The 17,669-nt window shown below is 45.8% G+C and overlaps 1 protein-coding gene across 1 annotated transcript in view; it reads right to left on the bottom strand.

The window, feature by feature from the left end:
• LOC147659085 (uncharacterized) overlaps nucleotides 1-14,751 on the bottom strand; it is a 207,009-nt gene extending 192,258 nt beyond the window's left edge. Inside the window, exons 1-3 of the mRNA XM_086951979.1 lie at nucleotides 14,700-14,751; nucleotides 12,975-13,082; nucleotides 3,231-3,446 (exon numbers count right to left, since the gene is read on the bottom strand). Of these exons, the coding sequence (XP_086808105.1) occupies nucleotides 3,231-3,446; nucleotides 12,975-13,082; nucleotides 14,700-14,751 (376 nt within the window). The remainder of the gene's footprint in view (nucleotides 1-3,230; nucleotides 3,447-12,974; nucleotides 13,083-14,699) is intronic.
• Nucleotides 14,752-17,669: the final 2,918 nt, after the last annotated feature.

The raw sequence follows: 17,669 nt of genomic DNA, 5'->3' as shown, positions 1-17,669 counted from the left end.
GGGTCCTTTGGGGTGCGTGGAATTTGAGTCGGCTGTTCAGGTATGCTGGTCCGGTGCCGTGGAGGGCCTTGTGTGCGTGGGTGAGCATCTTAAAGGTGATTCTCGCCTCGACGGGGAGCCAGTGAAGTGTGCGCAGGTGCTGGGAGATGTGGCAGTGTTTTGGCAGGTTGAGGACCAGTCTTGCGGCGGCGTTCTGGATGTTCTGTAGCTTGCGGATGAGGTTTTTGTTTATTCCGGCGTAGAGTGCGTTGCCGTAGTCGAGTCTGCTGGTGACCAGGGCGTGAGTGACTGTCTTTCGGTGTTCGAGGGGGATCCATTTGAAGGTCTTACGAAGGAGGCGGAGGGTGTGGAAGCAGGAAGATGAGACAGAGTTGATCTGGCGGTCCATTTTGAGCTCGGAGTCCAGGATGATTCCCAGGTTGCATGCGTGGTCTGTGGGGGTTGGCGGGTTTCCGAGGGCGGTGGGCCACCAGGTGTCGCTCCAGGCGTCGGGGTTTGGGCCCATGATGAGTACTTCTGTTTTGTTGGTGTTTAGTTGAAGGCAGCTGTTTTTCATCCATTTGGCGACTGCTTCCATGCCTTCTCGAAAGTTGCGTCAGCATAATTGTCATCATGGTGAGATTGTGGAGAATACTGAGGTGTGATTTGCAAAGGATTTGCAGTTGTAGATGGAGGTGGTGGAGAGGATGATGGTGGTAGATGAAAAGGACTGGTAGAAACAGATTTCCCCCCTAAAGGGATTTTGTAGGGAATGTCCTCATCAGGAAGCTTATGTTTCTGAGGCAGCTTGATATGAATAGGACTAGTCTCAGGATTAATAAATAGTCTCTTTTGCTTGAGATCCATTTTCAGTGGGACAATGTCTAAATTCTGGTCCGAAGGGACATCTTTCAGTTTTGGCGCTGACATTTTCGGTGCCAGTGTGGGCTGGCCTTTCCGTACTGAAGATTTTGGCTCCGATGGCTGCCTGGCTTTCGGCATGGCGGATTTCAGCTCTGAGACAGATTTCTGTTTAGAACCAGAGGGCTTCGGTTCCGACAAGGTCTTTTGTTGACTCAGTATCGAGGCGGGGCGTCGGAAACATCGTCTCGGTGCCGACCTTGGCCAGAAGGCAGAGGTGGTGCCGAATGCCTTGTGCATTTTGGGAGTAATTTGAAGGGGCAAGCGGTCTTCGTACTCATGTCACCTTGTCCCTGTGGCAGTTCTTTGGCACCAAGGTCTATGTCAAACTCTGAGTCGAAGTCCTGCCTGGAGAAGGCTTCTTTCTCCTATGCAGCTGATACATCAAAGTCTTCTTGACCAGAATCTTCCCTGAAGATATCCAGCATTCCTTCAATGCTCTGACGCTGCATCTCTTGATGTTGAGCCCAATGATCGCGAAAGATCGATCTGCAAGCGTCGCAGTCTTCTTCCTTGTGCTCGGGTGACAAGCACAAGTTACACACCCTGTGTGAATCAGTGCGCGAATACTTAGTGTGGCACTGAGGGCAGTATCTGTTCCATCAACTGAGAGCTGATCCGATGTGGTTAGGCCCGAAGGCCGTCCACAAAGCTTTCCGACCGAAAGGTAGATTCTGTTGACCAAAATGATACGTGGAGAAGTGGGAAACACGTACGAAACAATACCGCCAAGGGTAGAGAGGATTGCGCGTCGAGGGGAACCCGAAGAACGGTTTCAGGAGCGCAGCAACACTCGTACGAACGCGATGGCGGAAAAAAACAGTCTAACAATTGAGTGGATGACCATGCGCACTATCATTGAAAGGAGGAGTCACCTTACCTCTTGACTGGAAAATACTTTTTCGAAGAAAAACATCTTGCAAACATCCAGACCCAACACTAGATGGCAGGAGTATGCAAAGCGTGTGTATCTACAACACAGATGCCTAGAACATAAAGAATTTTTCGGACATCACTTGCAAAGAATGGGCTCAATTCATGTGGAACTTTGATTGTGCAGTGCACTTCACATTTGTTTGTGTGAATCCTTCATCTTATAAAGGGACTCAGGCCATTCTGTGAAGGGTAGATTCAATATGAACCAAAGAGATTGATACCTTATCAGCCTCTGACACAGAATAAAACAGTTTCTCCCAGCACTTGCCTATCACACAACCACACAAATCCTAAAGGTACCCGACTTTGAGGCAAAACTGGCTTCCCTGATCCGATGATCATCCAATTCAAAACAGTCCTTCAAAGTCACCACATGACCAATGACACAAGAACAAAACTTTTGCCACATCATTCTTACACTCCAGGAAATTCCAGAGACTCCAAATACCAACAGACATGACATTTAAATCAATATGCAGCAACAGTAATACCGAAGAAACATATATACGCACAATATAAAAGGTGGACTGCCTAGCAGAAAAACCTGCCTTCACTAGCCATGCATGGTCCAGCCCGGCCACCAAACGAGTGCTCCTGAATGTACCCAAAAATTGAAAGGAAATAAACAAGGCTATAAGCATTTTTCTTCTTCACTTCCTCCCTATTGAATGGGCTCATCCCCCTAAGATCTCATCACCATTGGTAGCATTCAGAAAACAACTCAGGACCCTACTCTTCTCAGTGCATCCTTTGCACCTGACCCCACTTCCTCATACATCCACAACATAAAGAATGTGAATTATGAAAATTATATAATGATTGCAATGTATGCTGTTGTTTATTCTGTCTAAAAGATACTGTGATTTTTCTTGCTTCTATTAGGATTTTGTAAAAGTCTGCACATGCTCCGGTAACCTGTGGTGACAAAATATCCTGCTTTCTGTAAAGCTCTCCATCTTAGCTGTGTACTGAGATTGCAATTACCAAAAACATCCTTTTAAAATGCACAATAGTTGCCTATGCTAATTGACTCAAATGTGTAGGTAACTCAGTAGTCAGTTATATACTAGTAAGACTAGTATATAACTAGTTGTGTCTATAAGATTGATTTACGACAACACCATACAAGAAAGGATTCACAATAGGGCATACATCTTCTATAATCTTCATATAAGTGTTTATAAGACAGCTATTCCATGAAGTAAAACTGACTGAAAGAAAACGACTTATGGGTATTTGATGCCAATAGGGAATAACCCTTTGACAGAACAGACACGGTCATCTGATTGGTAGCTGTACAGATCCAAGTGATAGATGAGCTGGGGTGCAATTATCCTTTAAAGCATTCTAGGGAAGCCTTAAGCACATCCCTTTGGACTACTCGAAACGCTTACCATGGTCTTTCGGGAGATATGTGAAATAGAAGCCTTCACTTCGGACTTTGTCAGTTACTCGCTCTAAGCACACCTCAACGCAGACCGGTTCACTGATCTCAAGGTCTTGGTAACTGGGAGTCTTGAAAACAATAGCAATCTGTCGGTGTACATCTGCCTGGGAGAAGTCTGCTTTGGCCTCCCACGCCTCTTTGTGAAACACCACAGCAATGTCCTCTGAAAAGAAGGAAGAAGAGGAATCATTACTCCAATTCAACAGGCACTTTTTTCTCACCAGGCAAGACAGTAACAAGGCCGATACTCATTTAGCAATACAGCTTTCCAAGTCACCGAGAATGCTTCAAAACAGGGACTCTAAAGTTGACCTTGCTTTTCAAAAAATAACAGATGCTGTGTGCAGTCCTCATATATCATCGACTCCCTTAGCTGGGGTTAAGAAGAGGGTGCTTGTTATTGGATAGAGGTTTATGATTAGAACCATTCAGATAACACATAATTTCCCTATTATAAACTACCTTTTGCAATTACAAACAGAAGCATGTCTGGGCAGTGGTTACAATTAAGTGCCAAGCAAATTACAGAATAGTTCAAAAGCAGAAGTTGTGGCGCATTGTTTGGCCAACCCTCATTCAGAATATAATAGTCATGACAGTAGGGTTTCCAATTGATGCATAAAGCCACTCTTGAAGCTGTTCTGCACATTTTCCTGAAACAAATGGGGTTTAAATCCTAACAAGCATTTACAATGCAACGGTTTCGCCTTTGCAAAAGTTAGAACTATTGGCATTGTAAATGACAACATTTTTATTTATGTGTTGGTTTTGAAAACAGATAAATAAATGGCATTGTCATTTACAATGTCAATAGCTTAATCTCTCGCAAATGCCACACACACACACACCCATAGAGTGCCGGCTGCACTGAACGGTAATCCCCCCAGCAGAGGTCCCTTCCACTCAGGGAGCCCCCCCCCTTTACAGGAAATAAACTTTCCGGCGATGGGAGCACTTTTATTAAGACGTGCCTTTTTTTATAAAACTAGGAACTTTTTTTTATACCCACCAGAGTTTACCCGAATATAGATTCACTGTTAGCTCGCAGCACCATATTGGTGCTACCAATGTTACTGAGATAGGAGGGAGTTGACAAACTGTTTAGCCCAAGATTACACATGGCATGGATACGGATACGTTGAAAATACATTTCAGCTCGTGCTTTCAGCCTCCTTCTTCGCACTCGTCACCACCAAGTGATATCATATGCTAATATCAACTGGACAGCACTTATCCTATCGATATTGTGAGGATGAAGGTGAAGTCACCCAAGGTGGCGTACAGAGCAGCGTCAAGCTTAGAGAAACAGATCTCAGTCCCACTGCTAGGGAGAAAGGTACTCACAGTCTGAGGACAGAAGTGAGCCCTGAACTAAGAACTAACCATGCAGGTAAGTGTATCTGTCTGACATTTACTCCCATCCAAAACTATTACTTTTCTACCAAGTGAATTCGAAAATGTCATGAATGTTTACATTTTTTAAAAGTACGCTTAGACATGAGCTCACTGGTTCGACTATCCATCCTACACACCAAGCGCCGTTGATCTAATACGAACAGAATCATTTGCAGTGAATACAAAGTGCTGAGAAAGTGTTCAATGAAAGATCTGAATGGAAAGAAGTTATCTAGGGATAGGTTACCCATTCCCATAGGTCCTGGCAAGATCGCACTCATTCAGGCAACCCTGCTTGTTCCACACAGACATCAGCAGACCCCCAGTCTCGTTCCTCCTCCCACAACCGTGCCAGCCCTGGAGGCACAGACCCTGTTCTGTATCTGATGTGATGATTGTGATCCCCTGACAGTGCAAAATGCACAGCTCTGAAATGATGAGTTTCTATGGTGCAGTAGCTCACCCATAACAAGTCTACTTTTTGTGCTTTGTGGAACCGTCACCGGGTAGTCGCTTTCCAAGTTCGACTTCACAAATACGACAATACACTGAAATTAAAAGGAATGGATCAGCAACCCCCCCCCCCCAATCACGGTTTGAATGACACTAAAATACTAACAACTGTCTGATTCCGTGGGACTTATTTTCAAGCACTTCGACTAGTAGGAAGAGACCAATATCTATGTAAACAAAAATTCAAGGTCCTAAAAACGTACACATTTTAGTTTTCTTTCAGCTCGTCGTTGCAGTGTGCTGATAAGGCATTTTAAATTAATCAATGCCGTCACATAATCACCGAGACACGTGCAGTTTTTCACTGCAGGGGTCAAGTGCGAGCTATTTATGGTTGAAGATTGTTTTGAGAAAGAATAGCATATGTGTAGCTAAAGTAAATGTCATATTTGGCTCGAATTCTATTTTTTTTTGGTAATAATCTAATGCTGTTGGGACAAAAATTGGCCACATCTCAATCGAACTGCAGCTCTGAGTGGGAAAAGAAACAGGAAGTAAAACACCCAGACACCAATGTAATTCCCAGCACTACAGCGTGTGCTATTTTTCAAACACTCAGTGAAGGTTTTTTGTACTTGCAGCTGCCATGCTAACAACTCCCCTTGGCGCAGAATGGGATGAGCAGTCCCCGGGTCTTGCATATATTCCTAATATTTAGTTCTCTGATCGTCAAAGCAGGAATGGTACATCAAGGATTAATTTAAACACACAGCGGGAGGGGGGGCGGGAAGGGGCACACGGACAGCGGGAGGGGGGGGCGGAATCAAAAGCACTCACCTGGAACTGGACGTCCTCCGGCGGCGGCGGTCGGCCGCGGAATGAGCTGGATGCCGAGACAAAAAAAAAAAAAAACAACTCCGCCCACCGCCGCATGACTACACAGAGGGAACGCCCAGGGAAAAAATCGCGGGAACGCCCACGAATCTGGTCCGTGAATGACGGACAGATCTCTGTTCCAATGGCTAGCCTCCATTTATGGAGCTAGCCAATGGAACAGAGGGCGGATTCAAGTCCCCCATACTGCAAAACAAAAGATTTCTCCTAGGGGCGGAGCTAGGAGCTCCGTGCCCCAGGCGAAACCTAAAAACGAATTTCGTTGCGCGATGCAGGGTGCGCTATGAAATTTGTTTTATTAATTATTATATTATTATTGGTTTGCTCAAGGATTCTATCTGTAATCTTTAGTTGTTGGTTTTTGTAGCACTAGACTGTAGTTGTCTCATCAGCTGAAAAAGAATTGATGAAAAGCTGCTAGAAAATCTCTCTCTTTCACTGTCATGAAATTGTGTAGTGCAAAGTGGAATATTTTTGCACTAGCATCTCTCTGTCTTGTCCAGTAACTTCAATTCTGGATCGTTTAGGAGTGCTTATGCCCTCAATACAACAAAAGAGCTCTATGAATGACTACCTGTCACGTGTGTGTGCCTAAGGATGAAGCCCTGGTCAGACTTGGTAAGGCTTCTATATTTAATCTATAACTAGTAGATAACTTTATTGTATTGTATTGTATTATAATAGCATTTATATATCTCTTACTACCCCTGCTGAGGCATCAAAGCACTTTTTCAGCGAGTAGCACGCTACTCCAGAACCCATAAAGTATTAATGTTGAATTAGTATAGTGAAATAGGAAAGGAATTTGAGTGGTGGATAGGTTAGTCAGTTATTTGGATTCAGAAGGATAGCGGAACGAAAGAAGAGAGAAAAAAAATGGTTTTTATATTGCGCTTGTTACCCCTGATGGGGTGTCAAAGCGCTTTTTTGGCGAGTAGCACGCTACTCCGGAAACCCACAAAGGATTAGTGGTGAATTTGTATAGTGAAATATGAAAGTAATTTGAGTGGTGGATATGTAAATCAGTTTTTTTGATTGAGAAGGGTAGAGGAGGGATGGAAGAGGGGAAATGTTTTCATTTCTATAGTGCTTGTTACCCCTAATGGGGTGTTGTAGCGCTTTTTGGGCGAGTAGCACGCTACTCCAGAACACATAAAGGATGTGCTGAAAATGAATATTGTGAAATATTGAAAGTAATTTGAGTGGTGGATATGTTATTCAGTTATTTGGAGAGAGAAGGGTAGCAGAGAGATAGAGATTCTGGAGCATTTTTTCAGCTAGTAGCACGCTACTCTGGAAACCATAAACAATTAGTGGTGAATTAGTATAGTGAAATATGAAATTTGAGAAGTGGACATGTTAGTCTGTTATTTTGATTGAAAAGGATAGTGGAGGGATAAAAGCATGAAGGATTTAGACTATTTTTTTTGTTTGTTTTGGAGGTCACAGGAGTAGGAGGAGGCTTGGGATGAGTTAAAAGGGATGCCGAGGTAAACTCTTTAGAACGTCTCCAGTTTGGCCTCCAACAGGGCAGTTAAATTGCAAAGCTATTTGATTCTATGAACTATAACTTTAAAATATTATCAAAAAGAGCAAACCCAGAGGTGTTCTGGGCCCTAATGGATCGCCATAATGTCTATTCAAGATGGACCTTGTCTTCGAGTCGGCTGCCCTTACACCAATGTTCAACTATACCACAATCAAACATGATTCCTGACTCAATCAATCAATTGCTTTATTCAAACATTAAATATGAGCATAAAAGCAAATATATAATTATCACACTTAGGGAGCCATTAGGATGAGGGGCGGAGTTTGTCCGCCCACCATCCTATCGGATACCGGGGTCCTGTGGGGGGTATTAGGATGCGCCCGCCACAGTGGCGGGCGCATCCTGCATTTTTAACATTCGCCCGCCACAATGCTAAAAATGCTTGTCGTGCATGTGTATGCACAACATGGCAGGCACTGCGCAGTGCCTGCCATGTTGTGCATGCACATGTAGGGGGTACCATAGGTACCCCCCATGTGCCTCGCCCAACCCCCCCATCATCCTGGGGGCCCGCAACGGGCCCCCAAACAGAAAGACCGCATGCCTTTTTCGTGGCGGCGTTGCCGCCACGGAAAGGCACCTTTATCCTAATATGGTTGTCAGTGTCTCGCAGACACCGCCACCATAGGAAAGCACTTTTTCCGCCGGTCGACTTTGTGACTGGCAGAAATGCGGCGAACGGACTATCCGTCCGCCGCGGACCCCCCAGCCATCCTAATGTGGCGGTGGGCCATTTTGTTGAGGATGGCGGGCGGATTGCCCCAGCCATCCTAATGGGCCCCTTAATATTAAAACTATAAAAGCATTACGTTAAAATCCTGTCCTCGTTACATCTTTGATTCAATAGACCATATGACTCCTAACTCGAAGTGCTTTAAAGAAATGAACGCTAAAGCAAATCAGTGGTGAGCTAGAAGTCTGTAAGTACAATAGGGCAGGTCTACATTCAGTTAGCCCTGTGCCCCTCAAACCTGGGATGAAAAAGCACCTTGTAAAACAAGAATAAAATCTACAAAAACACGAAATGCGACAAACTCTGTGGAGAACTTTCATTGCAGGGGAAAACAAGGATGAAAGAGGATTCATACTTCCATTGATGGTCTTTCTGATATGATTTACACCATGATGCATCTAAAATGAAAATCACTTGACCGAGCACATAATTCGAACTCAGTTTTAATTAAGTTCCTAATGGTGCTGGTTTTATGCAGTAAATAAGACCTGTGTTCTGACACCTTTCTAGCCGTGATACCACACTTTAAGCTTGTGTCAAATGTTAATTTGCTTAGTCACACAACTACAATGAAAAGCCGGAAGGCTATTACCTGGTTCAGTAACCTAAATGGGCTAGGAAGTTTTACGGAACCACTGTTATGCTTTTATTGAGTCCTGGGCATTAACAAGCAGTCTATTCAAAGTGTAATCCAAAAAAGAATCCCAACTTAGTCAGTCTATGCCACTCCGATAAGTTATATTGTTTGTGCCCCCTACACAGCCCACCACTACTACCTTGGCTGTAGGTATGTATGCGTGCCTCAATTAACTTAACCAAAATATCCCCAGTGTTATGTGTAGGGGTACTTGGTGCACGATGGGTGGAGCATGGTGAGGGATCACGGTCAGGCATTGTAACACCTTCTGATTTTTATGAAATCTTTCAAATTGTGTGCAAAGCGTGCCAATTATTTTTTTGTACGATTCTGACACATCACACGAGAACACAAGGGATGGCCCAATTAGATGGATTATACTACTAATAAAAACGAAATACACCATTTGTCTATAAGCATTCGAGTGTTAGTAAAGTTGTGTAAGTATCATTCGCTCTCCGAAAGTGCTTCACAAATGTAATATACCATACAGGAAATCTGCAGTTAAACAAAACTGTATAGTTAAAACGATCCCCAAGTTAACAATTGAAAAAGTAGTTAACGTAACCTGTTGACTAACTGGGGAGCAGCAGATGTATTGAGGATTCCCAAAAATATTGTGGGCAGGTGCTTAACTAGTCCCACATTGAGTTTTGCTAGGGGGAGGGGCTGGGCTGGGCTTTCTATGCAGGCGGCGTTTTGTTCAGACAAGCTTACTGCAGCAGGTCACGGGACAAAGACCACATAAACAGCATCTGGGGATTTTCAATTACAGGCCCTCACCCAGCATGCCTGCACTGTAATCTCTACCAGATGAGGCCCAGGCCTCTCTATTTTCAATAATTCACACACTGTGTACACATAACATGACAATACGGGCATTCATGCCGCCGCCTGATTCGCAGATCAAAGCCCCCGAATGGCCAGCTGTAAGCACGCTTACTGCTGAATAATTCATTCTTTTCACGGGCTTGAAAAACGCTCAGCGGGTCTTGGCAGGCAGGCGCTCTTTCCTATGTGCTATGCTAAACTAAAAATGTAAAAAGAATCGCAGTCCGCAAACTGAGAAACAGATCCAACCCTTTAAATGTGTATTTACAAGTATTCAGTCGCTGGTTTTGAAAGCACTCAACGCAGCACACTGGTTTCACCAGAAGGCCAGAGAGAGAATAGAGCCGGCGTCTTTTCCGCTTTGTCATACAGGTGGCTATTTAGAAGGAACTCGCAGCGGTGTAATTTCTGCTGTGCCGGATTGCAGCTGCAGTAAATCATATTGTTACCTCTTCTGAATCCACTGCTACAGATGCTTAGCAAGGGACGTGCGCAGTAAATAAACCTCAGTGCCCCACAAATGCTATCGCACGTGGTGTGAAAAGAAGCCTAAAAAACGAGAATCCCTGAAAAATAATACGTGTTTGAAAATTATTTTCACCGTCTGACGTAAGCCCTTCCTGCACCTGCTGCTATTCAGTTACCCTGACATAGCAAACCCGTTGCAGGTTTATATTTCCGTCATTTCATCCAAGAGGAAACGAAGGACGCATCAAAGACAGGGCTCGTGCTGAAGTTCAACACTGCACTTGTTGCCTTCTGTTTCTGTGGGGAACTTTTGTCGGTCGGCGCTGGTAGTGTGTCACGTCACGATATTAAGGTCTCCCTGGGTGTCAATCACAACTAAACACAGCAGGGTAAACTAGCCATGACCCCCATGCGCAGCAAGCGCATGCTGCTTACCAACTGCTGGGCTGTTTGTTTTTACGCTCCTTTCTCTCTCATTCAACAAGCAACGGAGAGTGAAAGGGGAGGGGGGGCAGGAATGGGCACACGGGGAGGGGGGCGGAACGTACACACGGACAGCGGGAGGGGGGGCGGGAAGGCAGGAATTAAAAAAAACACTCACCTGGACTTCTTCCGCCGGCCGTGGTCGGCATGGAATGACGAATACAAACGGAAAAAAAAACAATGAAACTCCGCCCACCGCCACCATGACGATGCGAAAAGGGTGAAGAGGGAAAAAATTGCAGGAACGCCCACGAATCTGGTCCGGCCATGACGGACAGATCTCTGTTCCAATGGCTAGCCTCCATTTATGGAGCTAGCCAATGGAACAGAGGGCGGATTCAAGTCCCCCATACTGCAAAACTAAAGATTTCTCCTGGGGGCGGAGCTAGGAGCTCCGTGCCCCAGGCGAAACCTAAAAAGGCCTTGTTTTAAACACTGGTGCACTGTGCCTTAAAGTCCCTTCTAAAATGTAAGGCAAAGAAAAATACTGGAGTCTGTAGTTACAATAATTATCAGTTGCACTGCAGACTTAGGGGTCGATTCTGATCTCAATCGGAAAGCATACCGAAATACTCGGTTCAGGAATGCTTTCCGGATGACTCGGATTGGGGGAGTCCGACCAAAGTCTGAAAAATATGATTTAAACATAATGTAGCAGGACACATGACAGGGTCTCTAGTGCACGCAAGCAAAATAGACCTTCCTGCTCCTAGGTTTAGTACTTATATATGGCTATATATGGAACACACAAAACTCCTCACAAGCATGGGCTCCTGTGCTACTGCACCTGCTGTACGATTGACAGCTACGTCTCTACTTACACAAGTCATTGTGTAGAACTGAGCTGTCTATCGTTAACAAAAGTATGGCATTTCATTAAGCAGAAAGTTAGAAAATAAACTAGTGTTTCCCGAGCCTGCCGACAAAGTGAGCCATGTACTCAAATGACATCTTCTAGAAGAATGCTTTCTAGGCGGCTACTAGATGGCATGCTTTTCTTCTGAGAGATCGAGGTGTTACAGCTAAGTGTCAAGCACCCGAATTTTAAACTAATCAGTTGAGAATACAGACATTGGGAGAGAAGCCGCATCTACCCTGGGCTAACCAGAGAGATTTCTGTGTGAACAAATTGTCAACACAATGCAAGCCGGTCAAAAGAGGAGTAAATGACATTTCAAATCGTCCTTCTTGCTCTGATGTTATGCTGGAGCATTGAAATTAGAAGTGTTAAATAAAGACATTCACGAGATTAAGAAGAAATGCGACATCTCAAAAGAGGTCTCATACTTGCTTATTTATAATTTGAAATAGGGCATTTGTAATGTGTACAAGCGGCTGAAAATATCTGTGGAATAGCACACCCACCACTGCATAATGGAGATGCCATTTATGTGCCACAATAGGTAACCAGTGACGCGTGAGTAATTCAAGTTCGGTGAGGGCCAGTAAGGCTCCAACTATAAATGGTCCGGTGTTCCTGCAGTCAGTAGGCGAGGTAAAACCAGGCCTGATTTTACAGGTCAGAGAAATCACATGATGATCAGGCTGAGGAAGCAGCCGCGCCTCGGCCCAGGCTCTTCTGAGCCACTGAGAGCACATAACAACCACTCTGCCAGGCATAGCCACCACAAATACCCTCATGCACAGACCTCCCCCTGCACAAGACCTCGCCCCCATTCACCACCTGCTCAGATTAGGTGGTAAATTGGAGGGAAATGGAGGCTGCACATGCTGATTTGAACCCACAATGCCAGATCCTCATATTATTCTTTGCGCTGGGAACAAAGGCCGACTTTAGGTGCTTGAATACAGGTCAGAGGAGACCATTCCAACCCCTGCTCTCAAGTCACCAGGGTTGGATTGGGATTAGAAATTGGAACAGGCAAGCAAAAAAAAAAGTGGCCCACATTTGCATATTGCCTTTCCGCAAAACACTGCTTCAGCTGAGTTTTATATACACCTGAAGACAAGTGAGGCAACTTCTGCTCAGGCCCCATGCCCTGAATGCACACATTAATTGGCCGTCCCAGAGAGAGAAAGGGAGTGACACCTCTGCCCATTGATAAACGGGATGTAATGGACGCCCATCTGTCACCAGAAAGGCCACTCGGGGTCCCACTGGGCCGCTGGCGACATCCCAACACATCAGACACAGCCCAAATCGGCCCCCAGGCTACCAAAAAAGCAGCCCACAGCAGGAACTTCGATACCGGCCCCTCGGTCATTGCCCTAGTGCCCGCCTTACCAATCCAAACCTGCAAGTCACCTACATTCTGCTCATCTTTAATCGTGGCTAAAGAATCCCTTGGAAAGTAAAATGCCACACCGGTGGGATGATTGACTGACACCTTGCCTGTGAACATTAGACATTGCAGAAAAATGATTTAAGAGACACTCCATTTCTCTGAGAGCCAGGACGGTAGGGTTAAATACAATTATTTTAATTTACTTAAGTTTCATATATAGCACATTTCTATCTTCAGGGTGTCAGAGCGCTTTCCAAACAAACAAGTGAACCAGAGGAGTCCTGGGTTAGACAGTTTTAAGAACTTCAAGATCCAATGCCGATATTTATATTTTTGGGGAGATAAAGAAATGCCAATAGATGAGATCATTCCCCCCTCCAGATTTGTAACTTCCACCTTCCCAGATGATTATGTATTCAGCAAGGAAGAGCAAATCTATGATTACCTGAGAGCCTGAACTTGGTCACGATTCGTGAGGATTGGCAGATCAGTGTTGAGTTGGGCAATGCTATCCGCACTGTCAGAGAGGTGAGCACTTCAAGACATGCAGTTGTGTAGGGAACACTGTTCACATCAGAGGACTTATAAATGATCTTGTGGTAGTTTGGGAGCAGTGAGACAGGTTTTAGCCTTGTGAGTTCATATTGATATTTTAAGCCTGTCTTCTATACTGATGAGGATCCCAGAATGTGTGGGGGGCAGCCCTAGAAGAAGCATGTGGAAACACACTGAAAAGACGTCCCAAGGGACAACGGCTGAAGAACATGTAGTAACAAGGGAAAAACGTCTAGAAGAGGAGTATGAGACACACACAGGGCGCAAGCAGAGCAGAACCAATTAATTGGTGCTATTTTATATTTTCGCCCCCCACCTCAAGGGGAGATTAATTCGCCGAGGCTTTTGCACTTTCTCTTCCCACAGCGCCGCTGTACTCAGGCGCTGGGAAGGGTTCAGCATAAACTTTGGGCGCCATCTTCAATTGGGAAGGCTGGCCAGATAGCTCTGCGCCCCTCCCGCCCTCCCAGGGTATTTAAGCGCGTTACCCTTCATTCCTTCAGGTTCTGCTTGATGTTTTCCCTCTGAGGCGGAAGCCGGAGGTATTCTATGCTCCCTTGCACTTTTGTGAGATAAAAACGATTGAATTGATAATCCGTTTTTTAAGACTGTAAAATATTTTAATTGGTGCTATTTTATATTTTCGCCCCCCACCTCAAGGCGAGATTAATTCGCCGAGGCTTTTGCACTTTCTCTTCCCACAGCGCCGCTGTACTCAGGCGCTGGGAAGGTTTCAGCATAAACTTTGGGCGCCATCTTCAATTGGGAAGGCTGGCCAGATAGCTCTGCGCCCCTCCCACCCTCCTCCCGCCCCGGCCAATCATGTATATCAACAACAGATCCGCCCAACCGCACAGCGGGCAGGCGCGCCGGTGGCGCGCCGAAGGCGCGCCAAAGGCAAGCCCGTCTGCGCCCGTCCGCGCCTGGCCCGGGCCTAGGGCCACCCCCCCTGGTTCGCTCCCTCTGCCCCCACGTATTCACTACTCTGCCGCCCAGCTCCAGCATCTTCGCCCAACGACCAGTCAGACATGTCTCATATCCCACCCGATTTCTATGCTTACAAGCCCTATTACATACTGCCCAGGCTGTCATGCTATGATACCTTCCGCCCACAAATCGCCTCTTGGTGGTAAGCATCACTCTACGAAAACCCACACCATCACGCTCACGAACGTCCGCTCGCTTGGCAAACACAGCCAAGACATTCATGAGCTGATTCATGATCATAAAATAGATCTTCTGTTTATGACAGAAACGTGGATGGGTCAAGCATCCGACCCTGATCTAGTTATTGCCGTTCCTGCGTGGGTTCAGCACTCACAGACTGGATAGGCAAACTAAGAAAAAAGGCGGTGGCATTGCTATCATTGCCCGTGACACATATACAGTAAGGTTTAAAATGATTACACAAACCTCCTGTGAAGCCTTAGAATTTGCGATCAAACTGTCCCCCTCTTATACCTTCAAAGGGATTCTCCTCTATCGACCTCCGGGGCCCAGGAACAATTTCATTGTTGATCTTAGGTCCTTTTTGGAAGCATCTGCGCTTGACAACTCCCTCACTATTCTAGGTGATTTTAATTTTCACTTTGACACCCTAGACAATCCTGATACTGCAACGCTCTTAGCCGACATGTCCACCTTTGGTCTTCTCCCCCTGGTCCATTCTCCTACGCATGAAGGAGGTCACACGTTAGATGGCATTTTCACCAATGCCATGGGCTTCCAAGTCACTCAAATTCTCCCCTTAACTTGGTCTGACCACCATCTCATCCTGGCATCGTTACCAGTGCACGATTCCTTGGCCGACAAATCCAACGCCAATCCACGCCAACCCTATCTGGCATGGGATGACATAGACGAAAGTAGGCTGGAAACCCTGCTTAAAGACACCTCCCCTACACTATCTCCCGACCCTAACGCCGCTACTACCCAATTTTACAACTGGGTGAGCTCAGCAGCCAAAGACTTGGTTCAAGTTAAACAACGGTCACGTAACAGATCAACCCCGTCGGCCCCATGGTATACGGAGGAGTTACGCACACAAAAACAACAGTGCAGAAATAGAGAGAGACATTGGCGGAAGGATTACACAGCCGAAGCCAAATCTCTGTACAAAGAGTCAGTGGCAAAATACAAAAATCTCATTTTTGATGCTAAGAAAAACTATTACTGTGAAAAAATAGAAAAAGCAAAAAACTTGAACAAATCTCTATACGAGACCACCAAACAATTAGCAGGTCTCTCTGTCGATCTTACACCTCCCCCGTCCCAAGCTCTTTGTGATACTCTGTCCAAGTTTTTCTTTAGTAAGGTCGACGATATCTATAGGATTTTCGCCAACAACGCCAACCCTTCCCAAAGGCCTCCAACTCACCATGAGGGTCCAATCTTTCCTCAGTTCAGAGAGGTCACTTGTTCTCAGGTACAGAACATCGTATCCTCCATAAAATCGGGCTCGGCCCTTGACCCCTGTCCCCTGAAGGTCCTGCGTCCAATCATGGATACAGTTCTCCCGGCAATAACCGATATTTGCAATTCCATGTTCTGTACAGGTACTTACCCAGACACACTAAAGAAAACCCTTAAAAAACCGCTCCTCAAAAAACCCGCCCTAGACAAGGAAGAATCCAAAAGTTACCGCCCTATTGCCAGTCTCCCACTACTAGCGAAAATAGTGGAGAAAATCATGAACTCCCAACTCTCTTCCTTTATTGAGGAAAACAAATGTCTGGATGAATCTCAGTTTGGCTTCCGCCAATATCATGGAACTGAGACCGCCTTGGTCAAAGCGGCGGATGATATCAGATCCATTCGGGATGCGGGAGGTACAGCTGTTCTGATCCTGCTGGACCTATCGGCGGCCTTCGACACGGTCGACCATGCCACCTTGGTCGACCGTGTCGAGAGAATAGGCATCCGAGGTAATGCTAAAAATCTCCTTGCCTCCTTCCTGGCAAACAGGACCCAGGTCGTCACTGTCGGACCTTTTGAATCCTCCCCCCTGTCACTGCCATGTGGAGTTCCCCAAGGATCATCCCTAAGTCGGACACTATTCAACATTTATGTGTCGGACCTCGCCAAAGTCATCAGGGTCAATGGGATGAGCCTCACCTCCTACGCAGATGACACTCAATTGGTCCTCGCCGTTAAGAATGACGGGCTTCAAATAGCCAACAAGTTCAATCAGGGCATGCTGGCAATTGGGAGCTGGATGGCTCACAATTGCCTGAAATTAAACTCCGATAAATCGGAAGTTGTAATTTTTGGCAACCTATCCCCGGAGTGGTCCCCCCTTTGGTGGCCTTCATCCATGGGCCAGCCCCCAGACCCGGTCAACAAGGTGAGGAACCTGGGAGTCATGTTCGACAACCGTCTGAACTTCTTGCCACACGCAAACCAGATTTCCTCCTCAGCCTTTCACAAACTAAGGCTAATTAAGAAAATTCTGGCCTTCCTACCTGAAAATGCCGGCAAAACACTGTTGAGCTCCCTGGTCTTGTCTACCCTAGACTATTGTAACGCTTTGTTTCTAGGTGCCCAGGAGAGAGTGCTATCAAAAATGCAGGCTATTCAGAACGCAGCCGCCAGGCTCCTAGGGCGAATTCCCAAATACCAACCGGTGTCACCTACCATAAGACAGCTTCACTGGCTACCGGTGAAGTCGAGGATCAAGTTCAAGTCTCTGTGCCTGGTATACAAGGCTCTACATAATGCTGGACCTGTGTTCTTCACCCAGAACCTAATCCCTTACTGCCCTTCTAGAACACTGCACTCCTCCAGCTCCTTTGAACTGATGGTCCCCCGAACCAAATCTGTCAACTGGGGTGACAGAAGATTTCTCGTAGCCGCACCGAAACTGTGGAACACACTGCCTCACTCAATCAAAACCAGCACCTCCCTCTGGTCCTTCCGCAAACAACTTAAAACTTGGCTTTTTAATCAATGAACCTCAGCCTGCCTTGTTGGTTAAACACTGCAGTAACTCAGCGCCGAGATGCCCAAGGGCCTTCGTTCGCGCTTTACAAATGTTGTTATAAATAAATAAATAAATAAATAAATAAACCAGCGGCCTGTGGAAGGCAGTGCCAGACACAAACAAACTGTGAAACACCGCCACAGTCGGGTTACTGTCAGCC

This window comes from Lissotriton vulgaris, unplaced genomic scaffold (assembly GCF_964263255.1).
Source record: "Lissotriton vulgaris unplaced genomic scaffold, aLisVul1.2 SCAFFOLD_1834, whole genome shotgun sequence".
In the NCBI taxonomy this organism is placed as follows: domain Eukaryota; kingdom Metazoa; phylum Chordata; class Amphibia; order Caudata; family Salamandridae; genus Lissotriton; species Lissotriton vulgaris.
Note: the sequence above shows the minus strand (reverse complement) of the source record. Positions and strands in the feature narration are given on the sequence as shown.